Consider the following 24,679-nt stretch of genomic DNA (forward strand, 5'->3'; position numbering starts at 1 on the left):
TAAAGAATGGATGAACAAGCTAATAAATATTAGTGAGATGAGAGCAGCCCCCACACACACACACACAAACTCATGGGTACACACACTCACACACACACATACACACTCATACACACACTCACACACACACATGTACACACAAACTCATGGGTACACCCACACTCACACACACACATGCACACTCATACACTCACACATGCACACTTGTGCACACACACACACATACACACACACACACACACACACACACACCTAGCTCATCCACGGAAATCGAGCAGATAAACTCAAACCCCGCCATTAAAAACAAGTTTCTAGTCACTCGACAGCTAATTCTGCCCCCATTTCAGGCAGGAAGAAAAGTTTAAGGGTCATAGGATGTGCAAACAAGAAGAATGAACTGATTTAAAGCGCAAAACTTAAGTCTTTATATGGGGTATAAAACCAGGGCACTTGAAAATCACTACCTTCTTTTAAGTCATGACTCCTGGAAATAGTAAACACAAAACAAAATAAGACCTAAAGTAAATTCTGCCTCCAAGCCAGCCTAAGTCAGAACATAAACCCTTCTGTCTAACACGAAAGGAAAAGCCTGCCCACGAGTGGCCTCACAGCTTGGTGATTCTCTTCTCTCCCTCCCCTCTGAGGAGAGACTTGCCCCAAATATGAGATTATCCAAGGGCAGGGCAGCTGTAGTTCCTGAAGAGAACACGTCCCAGATGGTTCAAGTTGACTTCCATCCTCCATGGCTTGCAGGAATAGACCCAGCTCCTTCTCCCTAAGAGCTTGGTTAAACAGGTTAGTTGGGCAGTTGGAACCTAAAAGACCTCAAGGAGGTTCAGAGTGGCCTACAAGATGAGCAGTAGGACCACTGCCTGGCTGACTACAGCGACCTAGTCGGGAAGGTTAGTGGATACAGACACAAATTCCTCTTCACTCCTCCCGGTCTCTGGAACCACCCTGTCCCCAGGGCCCACCCACTCTCCATACTCACTCCCACTCCTTGCGCCGGGCCTGCGGGGTGCTCTGCATCTTGTGTGCCTCGTGGGCCTTGATGATGTCCCGCTGCTCGATGAGCCCCCCTCGCCTCCGCTTCATGACCTCTGGGCTCACAGGGAGGAAGGGACTGGAGCCTGCATCCAGCGTGGTGCTGCCCTCCCAGCCTGGGCCCTCGCCCTCCTGCACCGGGAAGAAGTTGTCGAAGCCAGACACCGCAGAGCGCGGGGAAGCAGGCAGCATGCCCACCTCGTCGGAGGCATCGGCCTCGAGCAGGGCACACTGCTGCGGCCGCCATGCCTCCTCCTCAGGCAGAGCCAGGACGTGGCGGCGCCTGCCAACAGCCCCGGGCTCGGGGCTCCCTCCTGTAGCCGGGCACAGGGCAGGCTCGGGCAGCCTTCGGCCTGGGCTCAGTCCACGCATCTCGGGCACCATCACAGAACATTGCTCTGCCAGGGAAAGGATGGGCAGAGACAAAGGGTGGGGAGGAGGAGGAGGAGGGAAGGATCATGGGCACAGGAAAATAGAGAAGAGAAAAAGATTAATGACACTGCCCCTCAAGGCTCAATACTGCTTCCTAGGCCTGGCCAAGAAACTGGCAGACAGGCCGAGCTTGGTTAAAGATGCTAAAATCAGTAATGTTCACGCTAGACTAGTGTGGGTACCAGACTCACCGGGCTGCACAGTTTAAGCAAAGAAGACTTCATGCCTACCATGAGACACAAGTTCCGTGCAGAAGACAAAGGTTACATGATTACAGATGCTGCTCCTCTGATCACTGGACTACCTTCCAATAAACCCATTGTGAGGAGAAAACATTGGTAGCATTTAATGACTAAGTCACTGAACATCACCACCTAGCAACAGTACACTGTACAGTGCAACAGGTTTCCCACACGATTATGGGGCTGGGAAATGTGGTTCACTGCCACTGCCCAGAACAATAAGAGGAACATACCAAGAGCCCTGAGAAAGATCAAAATTCTAAAACCAAAGTACAATTTCTATGGAATGTGTGCTTTCACACCACCATTCAAAACAGGCCATCAGTATGGACATAGGAGACAAACATACCAGTACCTTTTACAAAGAGACGACACCATCTCAGGTGGGCAGCAGTGTGGCTGAATGAAAAGACTTTTCATCACCCCTATTCCAGTTTCCCAGCTCCTCTGCCCTCCTGGCTGCCTGCTGCTATTCGACTCCTTGGGCCAGCACAGAGTAGGCATATCTTGTGTCTAGGTTCCTTCCTTTTTTATTATACACACATCCACCTCAAGATCCAGAGAGCATTACAGATCCAGATGCTCTAATGACTCCCCAAAGCCAGATTCTCCTATTCCAGGCCAAGAAGAATATAGTCAGATTTGCTTTGGAAAGAGTGCTTACCACGTGCCAACCCCAGTGTCAGGTATCAAGCATCTCAACATGAGCCAGACACCATCCATATCATACCCATTGGGACACAGGAAAAACACTGACTCTTCACATGGCATGATGGGCTGTGACGACTGTAAGTGCTCAGAGGAGGACCACATTATGTACCCAGTGTAACCAGGAGAGCTGTATGGAGGGACAGGACCCTGAAGCTAAGTATGGACAGATCTTTCTGGGTAAGGGCCAGGAGATGGGGGCCAGAGATGGGGATGGAGAGAGTCACAGGTAAAAGAGTAAATATACATGCACAGAGGAGGATTCAAGGAACCCAGAGGATATGTGTGGTGGTTTGAATACGCTTGGCCTGCGGGAAGTGGCACTATTAGGAGGTATGGCTTTGTTGGATTAGGTGTGGTCTTGTTGAAGGAAGTGTGTCACTATATAGGCAGGCTTTGAGGGCTCCTAGTGCTCAAGCTCCTCCCATTGTGGAAGAGAGCCTCCTTCTGGCTGCCTACAGATACCAATCACCTCCTGGCTTCCTTCACATCAAGATGTAGAACCCTTGGCCTCTCCAGCACCATGTTTGCCTACAGGATGTCGTGTCTCCTACTATGATAATGAACTGAACTAATGTTTACCTCTTTAAGAGTTGCCTTAGTCATGGTGTCTTTTCACAGCAGTAAAACCCAAACTAAAAGAATGTGGAAAACATGTCTTTTATAAGCCTGGTGTCCTAATAGTCCTTTGTACTTCAGAGGACCTCAGCTTTCCACCTCAAGATGCTACTGCCTGCCTTTCAGCCAGGAGCCCCACTCTTGAAATGTCAACATCTTCCACAAGTGATGTATCACTTTGGTGCTAAGAACCACCATGTGTTCTGTGTGCTCAGAGGAGCCTTGGCATCCAAAACATTCAAGTAGTATGGAATAAGGCTCCATTGCACACTGGGACCATGCTGGGAACACTGAGGGAGTATCCTTTTAGAACCCTGCACACACCTAACCCCTAGCTATCTCCTGCCTTCCCTAATATGAGCCATAAATCAAACTGTAAACCAGAAAAGCAAAGAACATGGAATAGTCATAAATTTTAATGTTCAACCATATTACTTTATAGATGAGAAGGGTAAGGTCCAAGAAGTAAAGAGACCTACCAAGGGCCATACCCATCCAGGGGCACACTGCTGTTATGTCAGAGCTGGGATAGACTTAGACTTCAAGTCTGAGTTCCCAGTTGTTTTTTTCATCATACTGATCACACTGCTTGTGCTTCATGAAGCAGAATCCAAAAACTGCTACGCCCACCTCCTCATCACTAATTAACAGATCTATTGTAAGGAAAAGCCCAGTTGATGGGATGGCCTTAATGCATGTAAGAGAAAACCTGAAGTAAGCAATAGACCTGTGCTTGACAAAAGAGCTGGCCCTGAGGTAGCACCTTCATTTTCCTTCCTTCCTTCTCCATCATCTTTCCAGCCTGATACTCAAGCTTCTGGGAGCTGAGTTGAGCACGGGTCGACACTACACATTTGATCACCAAGGTTGAGTCAAGCCAAAGGGAAAGAGGGAGGGGAAGGTGCAGGCTAAGCTTAATAAGGAAGAGAATCGAAGGAGAAAATATTTTTCAAATCTTGCCAACAGCTGGGTGGGCCTCTAGAAAGAGTGACTCATGCTCCTCACGTTGTCATTCTGTCTCTACATTTGATGGGTTTTAAATTTATCCTTTATTCCTACAATGTTTAAATGTCTCTCCCCCACCATACACATGCATGCTCCCCTCCCCTAACAGCTCCCACTCCCTCTCCAGACTTTAGCACCTCCAGCAATTCCAAGTATTCTTGGACTCTGGTCTACAGTCTCCTCCCCCCTTCTAAGTCCATTGTAGACAAGGCTCTCAGGCCACTAGCTCTCCCAAAGCAACCAGAAGCCAGCGTCTGGCTTTGTCTGTCTGTTTCCCAGCCATCCCCACCCCCATCCTTCCTGGATTTCCCCTTCCCAGACACTTTGCCAATCTAAATCACATCTTTGCCAGAATTACAACAGCAATAATATGCACGACAGAGCTCTGGCTTCAACAGAATCAATTTACAAATATCAAAACATGAAATTATCTCATCTTCCCTTTAAGAATTCTTGTTAAGCAACCCTTCTATTATTGATATAAATGTTCATCATGGGAATCTGTCACTCCACCACTGCCAAGCTGGCCAGTACCCTGGTCTTGCTGTTGCCACACTCACAGAACATCTTCCCCATCCAGCAATTCACAAGAGACAGCTTGTATCTTCCAAGAAAGGGCACTTGACTCTACCCTATTCTTAGTCTTCCCCACCCCCATTCCCAAACACCGTCTTTCCTTGCGTTTCTTGAGAAGAAGAATTCTATCTTGTCTATCTGTTTAAATCAGTAACTAGTACTGAGCTCAGCATGGAATAGATGCTTAGATGGTCTTTAGAGCTGTTTCCCCAATATTCTGGTTTCCCCTGACCCACAAGAACAGAGAAGGAAGCACACTTGACTTCTAGTGGTTAAGTTTAATGATTCTGGGCAGCAGGTTGTAAATAGAGGTCATAATAGTTTTAATGAGAAATGGTCCTCACAGTCTCAGGCATTTGAATACTTGGTCCCACATTAATGGCTTTGTTTTGGAGGTTTGGGAGGTTAGGCCTCATTAGAGGAAATACATCATTGGAGACAAGCTTTGAGAGTTTAAAGACAATGCACCATTTCAAACGTGCCCACTCTATTCCATGCGTGTTCAAGATGTAAACTATTTTTCTTTTATAGAAACTAGATTTCTTTTTCATATAATATCCTGATTATGGTTCCCCTCCCCCTTACTCTCCTCAGTTCCTTCCCACATCACCTCCCATACAAATCCACAAACGGGCATGTAAGGAATAATAATATAATAAAAATACAGTAAGATAAAAGGAAAACAAACAAATTGGAATAGGACCAAACAACCAAGAATTAGAGCCAAAGAAAAAGCACAAGAAATGTATATAGATGTAGAGACACACACGTTTGTACACATAGGAGTCCCATAAAATCAGAAAACTGGAAGCCACATATATACACAAAGGACCTGTAAAATCAAGGAAAGAAAGTCCCTGACTTAACATTATAAGGCAAAGACCCTCCAACAATGCTGTTGAGTTCACTTTCTGTTGACCATCTTCTGCTTGATATAGGGCCTACCCTTAAGACTGGTTTGTTTTCCCAGTGAGACTCCTCTTGACTTCCAAATCCAGCTACTATATCCACTCTACCATCGTGATTCTCTAGAACCCTAAGGCCAAATACACTCTTCATTTTACATGGTGTTCTATCACACAATCAGAAAAGTAACTAACATGAAAATGATAATGTATTGCTTCAAAATGAAATGTCCGTGCAGACTTTCTAGAGCAGGGATTGACAAAGCATTTGAAGGTTTGTAGGCCACACAGTCTCTGCTTTGACTACTCAAACTCTGCTGTTACAGCACAAAAGTACCCTGGCAACATGTAAATAAATAAATAAATATAGGTGTGTGTGGCCATATTTGAATAAAACTTTATTTGAGGGCTGGAGGGTTTAGTTGGTAAAGTGCTTGCTGAACAAGCAAAAGGACCTGACTTTGGATCCTGGCACCTTGGTTTAAAAACATCCAAGCACAGTGTGTATCCCTATAATCGCAGTGTCAGGAAAGCCAAGATGGGAGAGCCCTGGAACTGGCTAGCCAGTCTAGCCAAATGGGTAAGCTCTGAGTTCAGTGAGAGACCCTGTCTCATAAGATGGGGGGAAGGGATAGCATGACGGCTCAGCAATTAAGAATGCCTGCTTCTGTTGCGGAGAACCAGAGTTCACCTAGTCCAGAAGTTAACAACTACCCATAATTCCAGTTTCCAGAGATCTTTCCTGACTCTCTCTGTGGAAACCCACACATGTGGCAAACACATATATAGACACATACACATAATTTTAAAAATAAAGGGTGGAAAGAGATTGAGGAAAACATTCATCATTAACTTGTGGTCTACACACACACACACACACACACACACACACACACACACATGCTATAGTCATATAGTCTAGTATATATTGGCAGTTTACTATATCTTTTGGGCCCCATCGTTGCCATTCAATCTGAGCCATAAATGAAATAAATGGAGCCTGGGAAACAGAAGCCACTGTGAGCAGAGCACGTGAGAAGCTAGTTTGCTCTATGTAGCCCTCACCTCAACTCTCTAAAGAAAGAGGATAGACTACTGCTCTGAGCTACTGGCTGGAACAGGAGCTAATGACAGCTCTGAGGCCCCCTTTTACTCTTAAGTCTTACTTCCCACTGTCTTTTGTTCTTTGTCTTTCCTGAACAGTTTGGCTAGATGGCAAAGACTTTTTTAACTTTGAGGCATCTTCAGGAGGAAGAGTAGTTAGTGCAACCCAGAAGCTCCAGATAGGCTTTTCCCCTTTTAAGAAGGGCATGATTTGTTAATGAGAGATTCTCTTCTCTTCCCCCTACCCCTACCCTATTTAAGAACCCTGTACCACAAAGATATTATGCCAATGAGTATAGTCCTGCTTGGCCTGATGTCATCTCCCCACTCATCCACCCTTCCAGAATAAAAGTCAAAATATTCATCTAGAAATGAATAGTATATTTTTGTTCCATTCTCCTGAGGTTTGCTTAGTACTGATGAAACTGTAATAGACTGAGAAACAATAGCCCTGTTTTCCCTTGGCGTATTGGTGCCTCCCAGGCAGGTGAGCCCACTGTGTTAAAGACGTTCTCCACCTCTCCTTGGCTCATGGCCATCCCAGGCCCATCCACTACCACTCGCCTTCTGATTCCTCCAGAGCATGTGTGTCCTTCAGCAGTTTGTGAGAAATGAATATACCAGGGAGCTGAGAAATTACATTCTTCTGAAAACTGTCTTCGTACCCTCAAAGTTTTGAGTCCAGCAATGAGGAAGACATCTCCCTTATACATACTGCACTAAGGACCACTGCTGGGAGGCAGTGGACAGAAATCGGGCTGGTGGCCACTAGGGGTGAGTGGTGAGCCCACAGGAAGCCATAAGATGGCTCCATGTGGGGTTGGGGATTTAGCTCAATGGTAGAGCGCTTGCTTAGCAAGCCCAAGGCCCTGGGTTCGGTCCCCAGCTCCGAAAAAAAAAAAGAAAAAGAAAAAGAAAAAGAAAAGAAAAGAAAAGAAAAGAAAAGATGGCTCCACGTTATCCTCGACTCAGTACCATCTGTCTCTTCAGGCAGGAAGAGGACAAGGGGGTCTCAACTTTCAACTATTAAAACTTGGGACCCACAGGAATGTTCCTGAGCCTGCCTGAATCTCTCTGTTCATGTGTGTGAGTGCCAGCAGATGTCACATGTGGACATCAGAGGACAAGTTCCTTTGTCTATATCCTCCATATTGTTTGGGATGGGTTTCTCTGTTGTCCCCTACTACATATGCCAGCCTAGCTGGCCCACAGGTTTCTGGGTATTCTCTTGTCTCCGCATCCTATCTCATGATAGGAATGATAAGATAGCAAGCTCTAATATCCAGTTTTATTTTATGTATATTCTGAGGATCCAAACCCAAGCCCTCATTTCATGCAGCAAGTGCTTATCCTCCCTACCCAAGTCCTATATATTCAATAGCCATTCCTTTCCCCCAAGAAATCTTGTCTTAACACATTACAACTAAAAGCATCATGCCATCCTGAGAGGTTAGGCTAAGTTAGTAAGAGGTGTCCCCCTCAGTGAACTGGAGCATTAAAAGCTCAATGAGACACAATGTCATTAAATCATTCCCAGGTGTCTTGTGAAATTAATCTACTAAAACACACCTAGGGGAGAGCCCTTGACCCACCCCCAACTCCCTGCAAAGCTCCATCCTCTCCTGGACTAGAATCAGCTTTTTTTCTAACACACATTCCCCTCCATATGTCCGTGTTGTTATGGTGACTGTTTCAAGGATGGGCTAATGTCCAACAGCAATTTGACAGGCTGGTACATTTGTACATAAACCAGCATCCAAGGAAAACACTCTGCTTCAGATCTGGAGTGTTCACTAAGTCTGCCTGAGTCTCTATGGACTCAGTAGAAGGAATCCACAGTCTGCTGTCCAAAGCTCTGGTCTAGCCTACAGTTCTGCCACTTGACAGTCAGGCAACCTCTGGCAATCTACCTCTCTAAGACCACATTCTCCCCTGCTTCAAGATCACAATGATAGACCCTGCACTGCAGTGAGAGACCTGTCACAGAAAGTAGAAGCTTATTGAAGATTGTCACTCGAGGGTGTCCTCTGGCCTCAACACACATAGATAAACATTGTACATCCACATAGCAGTACATACATACATACACACACACACATACATGCATACATGCATGCATACATACATATATACATACACACATACATACATGCATGCATGCATACATACATACATGCATGCATACATATATACATACACACATACATACATACATGTATGCATGCATGCATACATACATATATAAAATATACAAAATAATACATATTAGATATCTTTTTACTATGCTAGATTTGTGCAAAAAGACAATGCAAGCTAGGTGGCCTTGCAAGGTGGGAAGAGTCAAGCCCCCAATGTTCACAGTCATTCAGAGGCCCTGTTCTTGTCATTCAGTGCCTCTGCCATCATGTAGGCCAGGACCAAGCACAGTTTTCTCTTAAAATGCTGGACGGTAAATATTATAGATCATGCAATCACTCATTGCCTCTCAGAGTCGAAGGCAGGAATGCACAAGCAAACAAGCAAAGCTGTATTTCTATAAATCTTTATTGACAAAATAATCAGCCATCCCTGCTAACCCTTGAGTCTGGGACTTCAGAGTACACCATTGGAGGTGTTTGGGGGTTGTTTTACCCCTCCTGTTGCCTCTCCAGGTGAGAGAAAGAAACAAAAAGCACCTTAGAAATGCTTCGAAGAGTTACATGCAAAGGGTGGTGATGAGTGTCACTTCTGTATGCTGTCAACCATCACTCAGTCACCTGACTCTGCTCAACTGCAGAAGAACAGAAATGTGTCCTACTGTGTGCCAAGAAGGAGGAGGGATATGTATAGACACTTTCAAGCTCAATGTCACTCTATTAATATTTTTAAGTAGGATTTTGCTATGTATCCCAGGCTGATAAAGTGATTCTTCTGCCTGAGTTGGGTTCTGAGTACTAGGGTCTGAGGCACCATGGCCAGAGCTATTTTCATCATGATACAGTCACAAAAGCAAGTATGAATATAAGTCTTCCTGGACAGAAGAAATCTGAGGCTGAGTATCTCGTAACTAAACTGCTTGGAGCAGGACTTCCAAAGTTGGGCGACAGCATTTGCATGCACGCACTAACACTTCTTGGAGAAAGAACCCAAAATTTTGTCTAAGCACAACATTCCATTTGTTTCGTGAATATCTGTATTCATAAGCTAAAGGCAAATTTCTATAATGCTTTTAAATAAATGTGTGCACGAAACAGTGTTTCATGATGTAAAATTTCCCACCTAGGACATCATCTCAGTGCTTGAATTCTTGCAGCTTTTTCTAGTATTCTGGAATTTACATTTTTAGATTGCAGATTCCCAACCTGAGATCAATTGCCAAAAATGGTCGCACCATAATATATATTTATTGATAAGGATATCCCTATAAGCATGAGGGGGAAAAAGAGAAATTTAATGCTTTAATAATCAACCAATGCTCTAGAAGGCGCTAATATTTGGAAAATGAGCCCTCTGAAACTTAAAACATTGGTAGGTCCTGATCAGTTACACAGAGGGTCGTTCACATCATTGACATCTCACTATAAGCCCTATGACACCCTCATACCAGCCCTTAAACTATAGGAAAGTAAAGACCATGGCTGCTTTGTTCATCACCATATCACCAGCATCCAGCACTTGGAGACCTGTGGTAAATACTAAAGAAAGTCTTGAGGAGAGACAAGGGGTGAGGGGATGGAACCACCTGGGGGCAGAAGGTCCAGCAGACAATGTACAAATCCACTGCAGCCTCAGGCTCAGACAAGGGAACCCCCTGTCTGTCAACCCTTCACAGCAGCTTCTTTACTCCAGTTTTAGTCCCAGGATCACTAGGACCACTGTGTAGCACCTCAGTAATGTCCCTCCCAACCACACAGGCCAGGGTTATGGGAGATGATTTCTCAGGGGAGCTTTTCCTGTTTAGAAAGAAGTGGGCCACTTCTGCAGTAAAGCTACAGACAGCCCCAGTCTTTCTAACAGGATCAGATCACAAGCATGGACTTCCAAAGGCATTAGTGCACAAGTTCTCTCTCTTGCTGAGGTTATAAAATGTCCTCTAAAATCTATGCAATAAAGAATTGATCTCAAGCCCATTCCAGGTGTGGGGTCAGAATCCTTAAGATGTGAAGCCTAGTTGGAGAAAGGGAGTTTGGAGAACTCCTTCCCCTTTCCTCACAGAAAATGAGTAGCTTCCTCCACGAATGTCCTCCTGCTATGATGAGCTACCTCTTTATCAGCCTAGGAGCAGTAGGATCAAGCATGTGTGGACTGAACCTTCAAAACTGTGAGCAAAAACCTTTCCTCTATCCAAGTTGATTAACTGGGGCATTTTGTTATAGGAATGCAAGTCCAAACCATTAGCATTCAAGATCTATAGCCCTCCAGTCCTTTGCACCATAGCCAGATGTAAACCACTGTGAGGGTGACCATCTCTTCCAGATGTTGAGCTTCACTCCCCGTCAGCCCAGCAGGACCTCCATCTCAGTACCAGATGACTAGTCTGTCTCAGAACCCAGCCTTCGGCCAGCCACTTTCTCAGCTGAGAGCAGCACACAGAAGTTATAAAAGAGGCTGACAGCTAATGTAATGCTGCACATTCAGGAGCTGAGGGAACAGGGGAAGCCCCCTCCATCACATACCTGACCTCAGAAGCTTCTAGAGTCTGTCGTTCAGCACTCCTCATCTCTGACTACTCATTTTATACTGAGTCCTGGTCATTATATATTTTATCACACAGTCTTTAATAATCATATTAGAACTAACCTGCTTCTCAAGCCAACGAATTCACTGAGAAGAAAATTTACATTTCGAAGTGATAATATGACCTTTGTTTTGTTTTTGCTTTTTTAAGTGTTCTGGTTGGGGGTTGTTTTTGCTTTAGCTTTTGTTCTTGTTTGGTTAGGTAAATGTAGCCTGGTATCCTGAAGCTATACACCACGGCATAAGGAATCACAAAGCCAGACCACACCAACAGTTACCACCAAATGATACACGCCTGGATTCTTCCAACAAGCTGAGAGACTGTAATGAATGTAGATCCGGTTATGCTCCAAGATCCTTCCAGCCCCATGGCTGTGAATGTCTGGGCAATAGGAGGCAAGACTCTTTCTCTATGGTGGGAGACTAATTAGACTAGGCCAGGTAAGGTAAACCTGTTGCTTTGCTAGAGAATAATTAGAAAAGGTTGTGTGCCTATTTAAAAGGCAATGTAATACACTATATCATTTACTAGGAACTGTGAGAAAATTCTTGCGGTTTTTAAGAGAAGGCTGAAATAAAGAATTAATCCCTCTGTGTCCCTGAACAATGGCCTCACAGAATGATGCTGCACCACCACCACCACCACCACCATCTAAGAATGTAGCCAGTCTATAGAGGAGGGGAGGTTTAAGAGAATGGCAAGGGATGGGCAGATAGCCACCACGGTCATTCACTCTGGAAACAATCCTACTGGAGACCACCAGGAATACAAGCCGAACCAGCTTGCAGTCCAAAGCATATTTGAGATAGATTCTTCATTGCTTTCACCCCAACGCATATTAACTGAAGAAGATCCCATATCCAGCCTTCCAAATCTAAGCCTTTAAATGTTCCGTGGCCAACAAAACTACTCCTTTGGTCACACCAGGAAGCAAACCCTTTCACACTCATCCATGTTTCTCAGCTGTGATTGACAGCTACACATAAACACATTAAATCACTTAAGTTGGAATCCTAGCTCTAACAATACTGGGAATAATAGTCAAGTAGCTCATCTGAAGTCGGATCAAGAACAGTTGGGCAAACAGGAAGTTTTAGGTGGGAGAGTGTGTGCTACAATTGGGTTCTATAGAAAGGGACGTTTTAGCAAACAGAGACACCCCTGTCACCATACCCACCATCATTAAAAGGTAGTTTATATTTACTGAGTTTTTGCCTCATGATGCCCACCGTCTTTTCAGGAGTCTCGAGCAGTAGATTCTTTGAATTTTCATTTAATGATTGAAGAGGAACCTGTGAGACAGCTGTTATTATTAACTCAGCTTTACAAATGAACAAACTGATTCTTCAAATCCAAGCATTCACAGCCATCAATCCGGATCTGGCTGGCTGACTCTGTTAATTCCCTGCTGTAATCCACCACACCATGCTGGGCTCTAAGACTGGTAGTGAGAACTTTCTTTTAGTTCTAAAACACTCATGCAGGACTAGAAAGTCCTGCTCATTAACAACCACCCAATGTAGAGGTGATTGTATAGGATGGTCACAGGAGCAGCTCTGAGAATGCCCGCTCAGGTGGGGGGAAAAAGGAGCAGATTGTCCCATGTCATCCTGTCAGTTCCAGGTGAGATCCAAGTGACAACTCTTCTCTTGGGGGAAACCAGAAGCAAATGACAGAATGAGTCCTGTTATCCCCCGCCTTCTTTCCAGGTCCCTGGGTTCTCTATCTTACCACCATCTACCTCTGGCTCAACCTTCCAGGGTCCTCACACCACCCTCTAATTCTTACTAAATTCTCAATGTCTTCTTCCTACTCTTCTACAACAGTATCCTATAATTATGATGCCCTGTTGTATTAATCCTCAGATTAAGACAAGGAGGGGACTGTTTTCTGACTTGTGAATTGAAATATAAGAAATGCCCTGTTTAATTATAAAAATGAATATATAATGAGTTATGTTAGAAATATTTTCCTTGCCTGGAAATCTATAACTAAGACAGGGTTGGTGGAGATTTCCTACAAGCCCAGCACTTGGGAGGTAGAGGTAGGTAGAACAGGAATTTAAAGACTCTCTTCGCTATATGTTGAGTTTGAAACTAGTTTGGAATGTGTCTCAAAAGGAAACAAAACAAAGGCAAAAATCGGGGAACCCATGACCAGACAGAGGAAATATAATCAAATGAAGGCCATACTACCTTCTACCGCTGTTCAACCAAACTTCAGTTCTCAAGGCCAGGCTCCCCATTAGATGTGATGTGAAAATTTCTTAAGTAAAGTGGCACCCTCTAAGGTGCCAGCATGCCAGGGCCTTTTGACAGCCAGGCAGTGTGATTCTAAGAGGTGAGAAATGAAGGAAGTCTCTGCTAGCCAGTGCAAGAAAGACTTGTTAAAAAACCAAAGAACTGCTACTCTCTCCTCCCACATGTCTTTGAGCATGTTAGCTTGTTTTTTCCTATAGAGAAATCCCTAGCATGTCTTCAATCTATAGAATTATAGATAACAAGGACATTCTACTTCAAGAAGCCCTCCCGTATCATATAAATTATAAACTACCCCCTTTTGAGTCAAGCAGCAGGCAGGCTTTACAAGCCTTGCTAGCTACTCTTCTCAATAATCTACCAGCTTCTTCTAAGTGAATGGAAGCATTCGATCAGTCATCCAGTCATTTACTTACTTGATACATTTATAATGAGTATTGTGCTAGCACCCGGACTAAGAACAAAAACAGTTAACAGAGTCTGACATGACAATATGATTAGTGCTTCAATGAAGGAAAAAAAGAATAAGGTGCCTACAGGGCCTTGGGGAGTTGAGGCGACTGCCTGGAGGATAGGACAATAAGGCTGAGAACTCCTTGTTACATACAAGTAGGCAAGGCAGAGAGGGTGGGAGTTGGAGTGGGTTGTAATTTGAATACTGTATCCGGGGTTGACTTCATTGAGAAGATGGTGCTGGTGTATATTTGGAGGAGGGGAATAAGTACTTGAGATTCCCAAGAAAGCAGAAAGGCTATGCTATGCCTCACTAGAGCGAAAGGACATACCCAGAGCCATCCTGAACAGGTTAGATGTTAATGTGGCTGCACTAGAGGTGGCAGAAGATGAATCAGAGCTGGCATGTACAGGGAGATCATGGAAGGTCTATACCTGCTGCTCTGAGTAAGGCTGCCTGAGACTTTTATCAGCTGTGGCACTGTTCTGCTTGGCTGCTGCTGAAGATAGAGTGAAAGAGAAGTGAAGAAGAGGTAGACAGGCTGTTTTCTCTTTCTTTCTTGCAGACGTGGTGAAATAGCCTGACAAAAGCAACTTATGAGAGAAAGGACTTTCTGGGTTCTTAGTTTCAGGTTCATGATAGCAAAATCACAAAGAGAGATTTGAAAGAGCTGGTCATAGTACATCCACAGTCAGAAAAAAAAATGAGTGCTACTTTTCAGCTCGCTTTCTCCTCTTTTATCCATTTCAGGAGCCTGGGGAATTGTGCTGCCCACAGTGGTCTTCCCACACCAATTAACATAATTAAGATAACCTCAGATCTTGTCAGAGACCTTTTTCCCAGGTGATTCTAGTTTGTGTCAAGTTGTCATCAAAGAAAACTAATCATCAGAGAGAACAGTTGGCAACTTTCAGCTATGCAGCAAAGTATATTTGCTTCATCTCTAGAGCTATAGGGGCCTGAGCCATGGGAGCTCAGCATGCTCCAAGAGAACATGGAGGCCTATCAGGACCAGGGATGACAGAAAGAGCACAGAAGAAGCCAATCCTTACTCATGTGGCCCTGAGCTGTTCTGTGTTCAGCATATACCTCCTCCCCAAGGAGAAGTATGACCATTTCTCCAGCTGTTCTGAAGGGACTCAGAGACCCAAACAAGGAATTTGGGCCAATGCACCAGGAAGCTCAAGGCATGAAATGAGAGGTGGGTGCTTGAGCAGCTGATGCTATATAGGAGTGGCCCCAGTATTCACAAAAGTCACAGTCAGTTTGAAGGCATCCCCAGAGGCTCCGAAAGCCTGGTGCCCCAGCCTAGCACCTGGCTAGACAAAATCCTGAAGAAAAAAAAGAGAAAAAAATGGTAGTCGATGTGTACTTAGGCAAGGGAATGCTAAATTGGGGCTTAACTAGATCTTTGGATACAACTAAAGGGGAAAAAACATCTATGAATTTGGAATGAATAAGCTGGTTTCTATTAAAGTGGTTTGGGACTCAGAAATTGAATAAGGTTCTAGAAATAATGAAAGCTATATTTTTATAACCTTCAATATGTGAACTCAAATCTTCACAAGGATATATCACTGAATAGATTGCCGAGATGTAGCCTAGAACTAAAGCAAATTAAATCTCATATTCTTTATGAATCATCCGTACTATGTACACTCTGTAGCAGCGAAAGCTGAAAGTCACAAATGAAAGCTTTTACAGTCCTCCAAGTCACATTTCATATAACCTCTCCTCCAGTTTCTGCACTGTGAATTTGGGTCACCATAACATGGATAACCTTGGCTTTATGCTAAGCAGTGGGACCTATGACATCAGGATTCAATGTAGTTGTTGATTTTTGTAGTAAGGTCCAAACCAGTGAAAATCATCAATAGCATACTACTATGGGGGAATGTCCAATGGGACATATCTTAGGAAAGGTCAGAGTAACATTTGTCAGTCACCTTGAGGTGTTGCTATGGTTTTAGTGTCTCTCCCCTAGTTTCACATATTAGAACCTTAATTCTTCAAATCTGGGATCAAGAGGGGAAGTTTCATGGGAAGTGTTTGGGTCAGAGGTGGATCCTCATAACTGGACTAATGGCTTCCAGTGAACCGTTTTCGAGCTATATCCCTGTGCTAAGAGATGGGACGTTGCTAAGCAGGGCAGCTCCTTACATTTGTCTCTTTCTCATTCGCCTGTTGGCCCTTGCCTTCTACCACAGGTTGACACCACGTGAGCTCTTCTCCAGAAGCCAAATAGATGCTGGTGTCACGGTCCTAGACTTCTCAAGCCTTCCATACTGTTAGCCTATTTAAAGTTCTCTGTGTATAAATTATCCATCAGGTATTCAGTTCCAGCACAAAACAACAGACTAAGGCAGAACTTAGTGCTGAATGTGAGGTAGAAGACATTGAAGATCTGCCCAGCTCTCCTCCCAGCTCTTGCTCCAGTCAGTTTTGCAGCATTCCCTGCATAGTCCCTCAGGCTGGGTTTGAACACCTCTGTTGACAGAATCCCCTTGCCCTAAAGGCAACTAGTCTAAGTTTAGATTAGCCCTAGTACAAAGCTGGTTCTTATTCATAATGGAAATGGATGTACGTCAACACAGAAATCAATGGACTACGAGGAAAGGCAACCCATTCCCCTCTGGTCACCCCTGAGACAAGAAAGAGAAGATGTAATCTCCAGTAGAAACAATGAAGCAAACCCAAAGCTCCACATGTCTGTCAGAATAGCTCTCCCCTGAAATGACACTGTGTTTCCCAGTTGACTCATAGGACCTTGAGGGGATTATGGATCTTCCTTCTGCCTTTTTTCCTTTAAAAAAAAATAACTTTGTGCTTCCTTCACGGTGAAAAGCTAATTGTAACTTTCCTGCCATCCATTACTGACTGACTGGAGTTATTTTGGGAAGAATAACTCCCACAACTTTAAGGAAGGGCAGAAAGGTCACGGTACTGAGAGGAATCCTCAGAAGCTTGGAAGATAGACAGGAGGGTGTTCTGCAGCTGACTCAGGAAACCTCTGACCCTTGATGGGGCGAAAAGGATGTTTAAGGGTGGGCTAGAGAGGTGCTTGGCTAATTGAAGTGAAAGTCTGAGAAGCTCCTGCTACATTTTAACCAGTGAGACAGAACAGAGTTGCCACAGTGAAAGGTGATCCAGGCCAGGAAAGACAGAGTAATGTTGGAGCCCTTATGGAAGCCCAGGTCTCCCATAGCAAGGACAAAGAAGGACAGCATCCCTCACACAGCCTCTCCAGCTGCCAGAAGACCTCCCAGGCAAAGTCCATCCTAGGTATCAACCACACTCTCTGGTCCTTCTTTCTGCTGCTTCTTCTCACCCTGGCTCTGCACTGACCAGCCTGATATCCTTAGATAATTTAACTAGACCGTATGTTTTCTCATGTACAATCTGAGACAACTGTCCTGTTTCCCAATATTTATGTTCTTTTCATTTATTTATAATAATGGTTTTGCTTTCAATAATTTATTTTGAAGATTATCTTAGACAAAGTACAGGAAGTCACTTCCACAGATACAAAGATCCTGAAAGAAATATCTATCAATATAATTCAATTTATGTTTTTTATACCTACTCTGGACTTCCAAGGAATGTCATGGAAACACTGGCTCTTGAACTCATTGACTCTCTGTATGGGATGGGTAAGAAAGCTGTCTCCCCATCCCAACTCCCAAATGATGGGACAGCTTCATTGCCCAACAGGGCTCTTAGAAGCCCACCAGCTGTAGGCTCCTAATAGCCTGTAAGCCCCCATCCCAGAAGCCCGGGGTTGAAACAATGAAGAACTAAGTCCCAGAATCATGACGAGAGAGGAAGGAGGCTTTCCTGAGGTAGGCACCAGCCTGAAAAGGTGGCATCAGCACTGGTAATGTCCAGCTGGCTAACTGGTTTGTTCTTGTTTCAACAGCATCGGCCTGTAAGGGAAAGAAAAGGAGTAGCCACAAGCTTTGGTTCAGTTGCTAGGAGAACACCTACTACCTCTGGGGTTACTTTCTGCTCCCAACCAATAGGGAAAGAAGAGTAGGTAGGACAATAGAGAAAGTAAGGATCCATGTTACAGTGCCCAATATGGAAGTCCCAGGGCAGGAGATCCCAGCCGAAAGCCAAGGGTGAGTGAAAGGAGGTGGAGACAACCAGCTCTTGGAGATCTTTTCAAAGACTAACCACTGCAGCCTTTGAAAGGTGCTTGAGATGTAACTCAGTTGGTAGAATGCTTGCCTGGCATACGTGAAGCCCTGGAGTGCTTTTGTGCTGCATAAAGCTAGGTGTGGAGATGGTGTGCCTGTAATTCCAGCACTCTGGAGATGGGAAGGACTCTTTGAGAGTTCTGTTAAAGTTGCAAATGCTTTCCACATTGTCAAAAGCAATACTTAATTCTTCCTGTTGTATATGGGAAAGTTCCAAGATGACCCTCAGCTCCTAATGGTCATTCCTTTGGACAGTCTTCCCCTTCACATATGTGCATATTGTACCAGGTTGGTCTGTATAACTAAGACACATTCAAATTCAGTTTCTAAAATAACTGTTATCTCCATCTTGAAGGTCTCCTTGGTCTTCTCCATTTTCCTTCCCTCTCCCTCTCTACCTCAGAGAGAAGTCAGACACAGCCTCACAACCATTCAGAAAGGCTACATAGCAAAGAACTAAGGCCTGCTGAGAATTGCAAGAGTAAGCTTCCCATTGGATTCTCCAGTCCGATCCGAGTCTCAAGACACCCAAAATGTGGCTCACAGCTTGACTGTAGTCTTGCAAGAGATTTGGAGTCAACAATGCCCACTTATTAGCTACTCCAAAATTCTTACCTCTCAGAAGTTTTGTGTTAGGTGTGTGTTCCTTGAGCCAACATGCTTTGGAGTAACTTGCTAGGAAATGCTGGGTAACTAATACACTTGGCATGTCATATTATTTCATCCAGCGAGTCACTCCTCCACCTTCGAAATACCTTTCTCATTGTCTTCTACAATATCGTGCTCAATGTTCTGTCTGCCTTTGCTGGTTGTACTATTTCTGTCTAACTCCTTACACTGGAGACCCTGAGACTTGGCTGTCTGCCCTTTCTCTTGTCTATGCTCGTTCGAGGTGATGTCATCTCATCTTGTGACTCTAATTACTATCTATATGTTGTCAACTCCAACAAAATTCTTTATCTTGGTCCAGATCTTTCTCCCAAACCTCTGAGTCATGCAACCAACTGTTCGCATGATTTCTCCACTTGGAGATCAAACACAAAACTCAAATTCAATATGTTCAAGCAAGAACTCCTAACTCATCCCACCCAGATCTGTGTCATATTCTCCCTCTGAATCGATGCTGAACTGATGGTGATGCTGAACTCCACCCTCCTAACTAAGCAAGGTAAGATTCTTAGGCTTCACAGCCAGCCAGCCGTGCGTCGTAGTCAATCTACGTGCCAGAATGTGAAAGAGCCAGCCTCGTTCTCAGAGTCGTAAGGATGACACGAATGGTACCCAAAGATACCAATGACACTGTATTAACTGTTACAACACGAGATGCTTTGGTCCTTTGCATATATAGTCTGTCTAATCCTCATAACAACCCCATTGTGCAAGTGACATAAACTGAGGTAAAGGGTGGTTTGGTAATTGTCCTATGGCCCCATGACAGGTAGATGGTAACAGAAGAGGAAGTAGAACCCAGTCAGCCCTTCCCCACAGCCTGTATTAAGTGCCAAGCACACTTCAGAATGAAAATTCCGAAGCATGCAAACAACACCTGCAGCCGTGTAAGCTTCCTCGCCTCACAGAGAAAAGCCTTTCATGCTCTCAGGCGCCATCTGCATCAGTAAACACACCAGCATTAGAACCCTCAACAGACACTTGCGTTGGAATTATCACTTCACAGACTTGACTTTTATTTCTATTACATCTATTTCTATTATTCATTGCTAAACATAACATTCAGAGTTAGCAGCTTCACATAAGATCCTCCTGCCGAGCCTTCTCAGCCTGTCCCCTGCTCGGCCTCTCTCACCACCTTCCCTTTCTTTCAGTTTCTATTTAATTAAGTGTGACCTCCTTTCTCCGGGGTCTCACATCTGCTTCAGCTGACGATGTTGTTGCCTCATGCACTCTTTTAAATGAGGGTCCCTGAGAGTTGAACACACTTGTTTCCTCCCACCCGCTGCTACTTCTTCTTCGTGACTCTAAACACTGACAGCTTGATCTCCTGGATTGCGTAAAATTCTATTTAATAAATATCTCAAGGAAATGAAGCATTGCTATGTTCCTGAGCATAGTAATGACATCTCTGAGAAAGACAAAGAATTAAGGGGGTCCCGTCCAGGAGGGACGAAAAGTTTTGGAGAGATAAACTGTCCACCTTAACCAAAGTGATGTACCAAACCAAGTGTTCAGTCAACTTTAGTTAAAGCTTTAGACATTCTGAGAAGATGATAAAGATCCCCATAGACTAGATGGCACAAACAATGTCTCATGGACAAGGTGAAGTCTAGGCTGTTCTGGAAGAATGGATGGGTCTTGGGCAGTGGTATGGAAAGGCATGGAAGCTAAAGTGTCAATCAAGAAAAAGCATTTCAGTTGAAGAAACATGGAAGATCAGATGAGATTGATGATGATGGTGGTGGTGATGGTGATGATGATGATGATATTGCTGATGATGGTGATGATGGTGGTGGTGATGGTGATGATGATGATGATATTGCTGATGATGGTGATGATGGTGATGATGATGGTGGTGGTGGTGGTGATGATGATGATGATGATGTTATTGCTGCCGCTGATGGTGGTGGTGGTGGTGGTGGTCATGGTGTGAGTGTATTCCCCAAGGGTTCAAATACAGATGTTTGGTATTCAGCTAGGTTGGAAGCCAGAGTTCTTTTCACTTTCCGTTTCTGCTCTGGCTGGCATTTTATGGCAATAGTCCCCTTTGTCATTGCACTCACAGACCCTCTCTAAAGCACTGCCACCAGGCATCACTCTCCCAACCAAGTAGCTTCCCCAGTGTAGAGGCAGGGCTGGTTGCCTGACCTGGGAAGTCTCCTATATCTTTTCTTGACATGAGGCAATCAAATCAATACGTTAACAGTCCCTGTTTGAAATACCCGCATATCTCTGTACCCTGCACAGCACCTAAAGCTCTCAAGTGTTAAGCTGTAGGGCAAACACCTGGAGACAGCCACAGACTGCAATCTCTAGGCAACCAGCATCAAGTTCCAGTCAGACTATTCAAAACCACATGGCTTTCAGCAACCATGCTGAGTCTTTGTTTAAAGTCCTTGACGTCTGCCCCTGACTCACAGATTCAAGCTCCCCTACTTGCGGGCAGCTGTCCCTGACCTCCACCGCTGATTGTTTCACTGCTCAGCCCATGATGACATCCACTGAAGCTGGGAGGACACAGAGAGCAACAGATGTCTGCACAATGGAACCAATAGCCATCTCCAAACAGCTTGGATGGCACATCTTTTGCAAGCTACCCCGTCCTTAATAAGCTCTTATTAGGAGTTCTCCTCTCCACTGTGCCCACCAACCTCTGCTGAAGGGTATATTGTGGTGCTTCCTTCCTTCCTTCCTCCCTTCCTTCCTTCCTCCCTTCCTCCCTCCCCTCTTTCCTTCCTTTCACAGTTTCCTCATTTCTGCGTCTAGCTCACAGAAAGCTCTGCCTTTGCTTTGAGAAGCCCGCCCCTCAATCCTTTGTTTCATTTTGTTCTCTCCCTCTGCTCCTTCTGTTCCAAACCAACACTGGCATCAACCCCAGTAACAAATGTTTACTGGGTGCCCACTGTGGGTGAAACACTCCTGGAAATAAGAGTCTGGTCTTCCTGGAACTGAGTCTCCAAAGGAAGACAGGACAGAAAGGAAGACATATGTACCACACAGACACAGCCACCCGGTAGCACCTCCCTGGAATGTACCCACGAAGAGATTTTTATTGTTCTGCACAGCACATGGTGTTCACTGTCCAGGTCTTCAGAAAGTCAGTCTTCCTTCTCCTTCTCCCTTGTACGTACTCATAGCATGGTTCATCCTCAACCCCTGTGGGTTTCATATTTGTGGATTCGCCCACTCACTAAAAGATCTGTAACATCCAAATCAACACTTGTGGCTCATCTGCATGTACTCAAGGTAGAAAAAACTGGACTCTCTTACTGCCCACACTCATCCCTAGCTGAGGTGAGACAAGGTAGCTACTTTGCTGTTTCAGATCTTATGCTGTAAACAAGTTCTTCTCACCATCTACTTCATGTTTCAGTTTTATGTGGCTGTTGGTGATTTTGCTCTGTAGAGTGGCCCTGAGCATAATGTTGATGTGCTTGCTGTCTGGCGCTCTAAGCTCAAGGAGATTGAGGCATGCCTCACACAGAAATGAAGAGACTGCGGAAGGAAGGAAGGAAGCGAGACAACCAAAGTCTGCAGGCATGAACACGTACTGTTGGCTGTGAGCTCCATGGTGAAGAATCAACATTATATATTAAATAGGATGTGTAAGAGAAATACATAAAAATAAGGTTTCATACTGATCTCCTATTGTAAATGCTGTAAAAGAGGCTCACAAGGACCAAACCCTGTGTTTCTGCTTTCCTTGGAGCAACAGCACAACATGAGCTATTTCAGCATCTGCAGGTTGCAGGGACCCTACAGCACATGACAGTGTAGATAATGAACTCCAGACAATGAACACCCGCTATAATTGGGGACCTGTCTTAGAGGCAGGAGCTAGACAGGGCTAGTTTTCTCTCTGCTCTATCTAGTGTCCCACTCTGTAGAGACACTAACGGCTGTCAGCCAAGAAGACTGACGATCTAGAGCCCTTATCCTCTGAGAAACTATCACGGGGGGCTCTGGGAGCCCGTCTTGGGAAGGAAAGGCCCAGCAGTCAGCAAACCTGGGCATGCCTACATGGAGGAAAGATATTCAGGCTGGTTTATAAGACCCCAAAGGGGAAGTTGGAACAAGGAGTAAAAACGAAGGAAAGATTTCATCCCAGTCCAGAGAAATGCATTCCAATGGTGAGGGAGGTAGTCACACATGAAACTAAGGTCCCTGTCATTTCAGGTGACAGTGACCAGCAGGCTGTACTGAGGAAATGCAAGCACTGAGTAAATATTTGAGAGTCTGGTGTTCTGTGAAAATAACCCCACCCCTAATGGGAACCAAACTCTTCAGGAAAGATCTCTGTTCTGCCACAAAAATTACCAAGCCTCTCCCGTACCCTTGGAAAAGCAAGCAAGACCATCTGCGCTGGGTATTATGCCGTGATGTTCTTGATGCTTCATGAGGAGCTGAGCTGGGGAAGGCTATCCTCTCTCTCGGCTGGGGCAGAAGTTCTGAGTCCCTGGCTCTGATGGTAGGGGGGCTGTGGGGAAGTGGCAAAGCATCCTTCATCCCCAATTCAAAGCAGAGAAGAGGTTTCCATGAGAAACATTCCCTTCTGTGCCTCAAGCTGAGCTAAAAGTATTAGTAGGGGGATCCATCCTCTTTCCAATCGTTTCAAAACTGTAAACCTCTGTGGGAAAGTGATCTGACTGCCTAGAGAAAATACAAGGACAGAACACAAAGTCTCTGTCATCTCCGTGCTCCTGTGAAGAACTCGGGCAAGCAGTTCAAGTGTTCTTTGTGGTGATGACAGGAGACAAAAGGTGGCACTCACCCTCCAAACAAAGGATCCCTCCACCTCACATACTTCCTTCACCAAGGCATCTAGGGAGAGACAAGCAAGATATTCCAGAGGGCCTCCATGCTTCCCCACAGCTGCTGTCCCCTGTGGCATCTCTCAGGTCCCCATGTGTCCTTGCAGAGGGCCAGGGTACACAGGTCACATTTGTGGCCCATCATGAAAGCTAATATTTGCTGCCTTGAATTCTGTATCATTAAGTCCCAAAAGAAGGACAGGAGCTAACCAATTAAACAAAAAGTACTCAATAGACCAAGGCTCTGCAGTGAGGCGTTCAGAGAAAAACCAAAAGCCCAAGAGTAGTCGCCATTCTGAGGGTGAACACTCAGGGAGGAGAAAGGAGACAGACATAAAAACTGTCATCAACCGACCACTTAACTGAGAGACCCAGAAGGTGCCACCAGCTATAGCAACACATAGAAATTGACAAGTTGCAGGAGATCCCGTTTGGGGATGCTACGTAGGAAACCCAATGTGATTCTGCTGTTCTGCACTATCCACAAAGGTAGCTGCTCACTGCACCTAACTATTTATATATAAATAAAATGAAATGTATGGCTGAGTTCCTCTGTCACAGAGTCACAATCCAACTGGGTAAGAAACGGTCGCTGTAGCCAGTGGCTCCTGTGTTAGCCAGAGGATTTCCATCATTGCAGGACGCTTTGTTGTGCAGATCCTACTGATGACCTACTTCGCCATCCTTCATGGGCTCTACAGGGAACTTCAAATTCACTGTCAAGCTTTAGATGAGGGATAAGCCCTAGCCTGGGTCTCGGGACTCATTTTGGCATTCTCACCTCACTGGTGATCTGTAGAAGATCCACAGAGGAAGCCTTTTCCAAGCCCTTGTCACAAGCTGCTCCCTCCAGCGGCTAGCTAAGCTTCTTCCTGCCTTCGCCAGCCTAACTTCTCTCCTGTATGATTCAGTCAAAATGTCATTTCCTTGGGGTCCT

General features: G+C 44.9%; 1 protein-coding gene across 1 annotated transcript in view; it reads right to left on the minus strand.

Annotated features, from left to right (window-relative positions):
- Positions 1 to 24,679, minus strand: part of Cacna1e (calcium voltage-gated channel subunit alpha1 E) — a 484,040-nt gene that overhangs the window by 386,623 nt on the left and 72,738 nt on the right. The window contains exon 2 of the mRNA XM_087581477.1: positions 992 to 1,442. Coding sequence (XP_087437603.1) covers positions 992 to 1,428 — 437 coding nt within the window. The 5' untranslated portion in view covers positions 1,429 to 1,442. The remainder of the gene's footprint in view (positions 1 to 991; positions 1,443 to 24,679) is intronic.

Source organism: Rattus norvegicus, chromosome 13, assembly GCF_021556685.1.
Source record: "Rattus norvegicus strain SHRSP/BbbUtx chromosome 13, alternate assembly SHRSP_T2T, whole genome shotgun sequence".
In the NCBI taxonomy this organism is placed as follows: domain Eukaryota; kingdom Metazoa; phylum Chordata; class Mammalia; order Rodentia; family Muridae; genus Rattus; species Rattus norvegicus.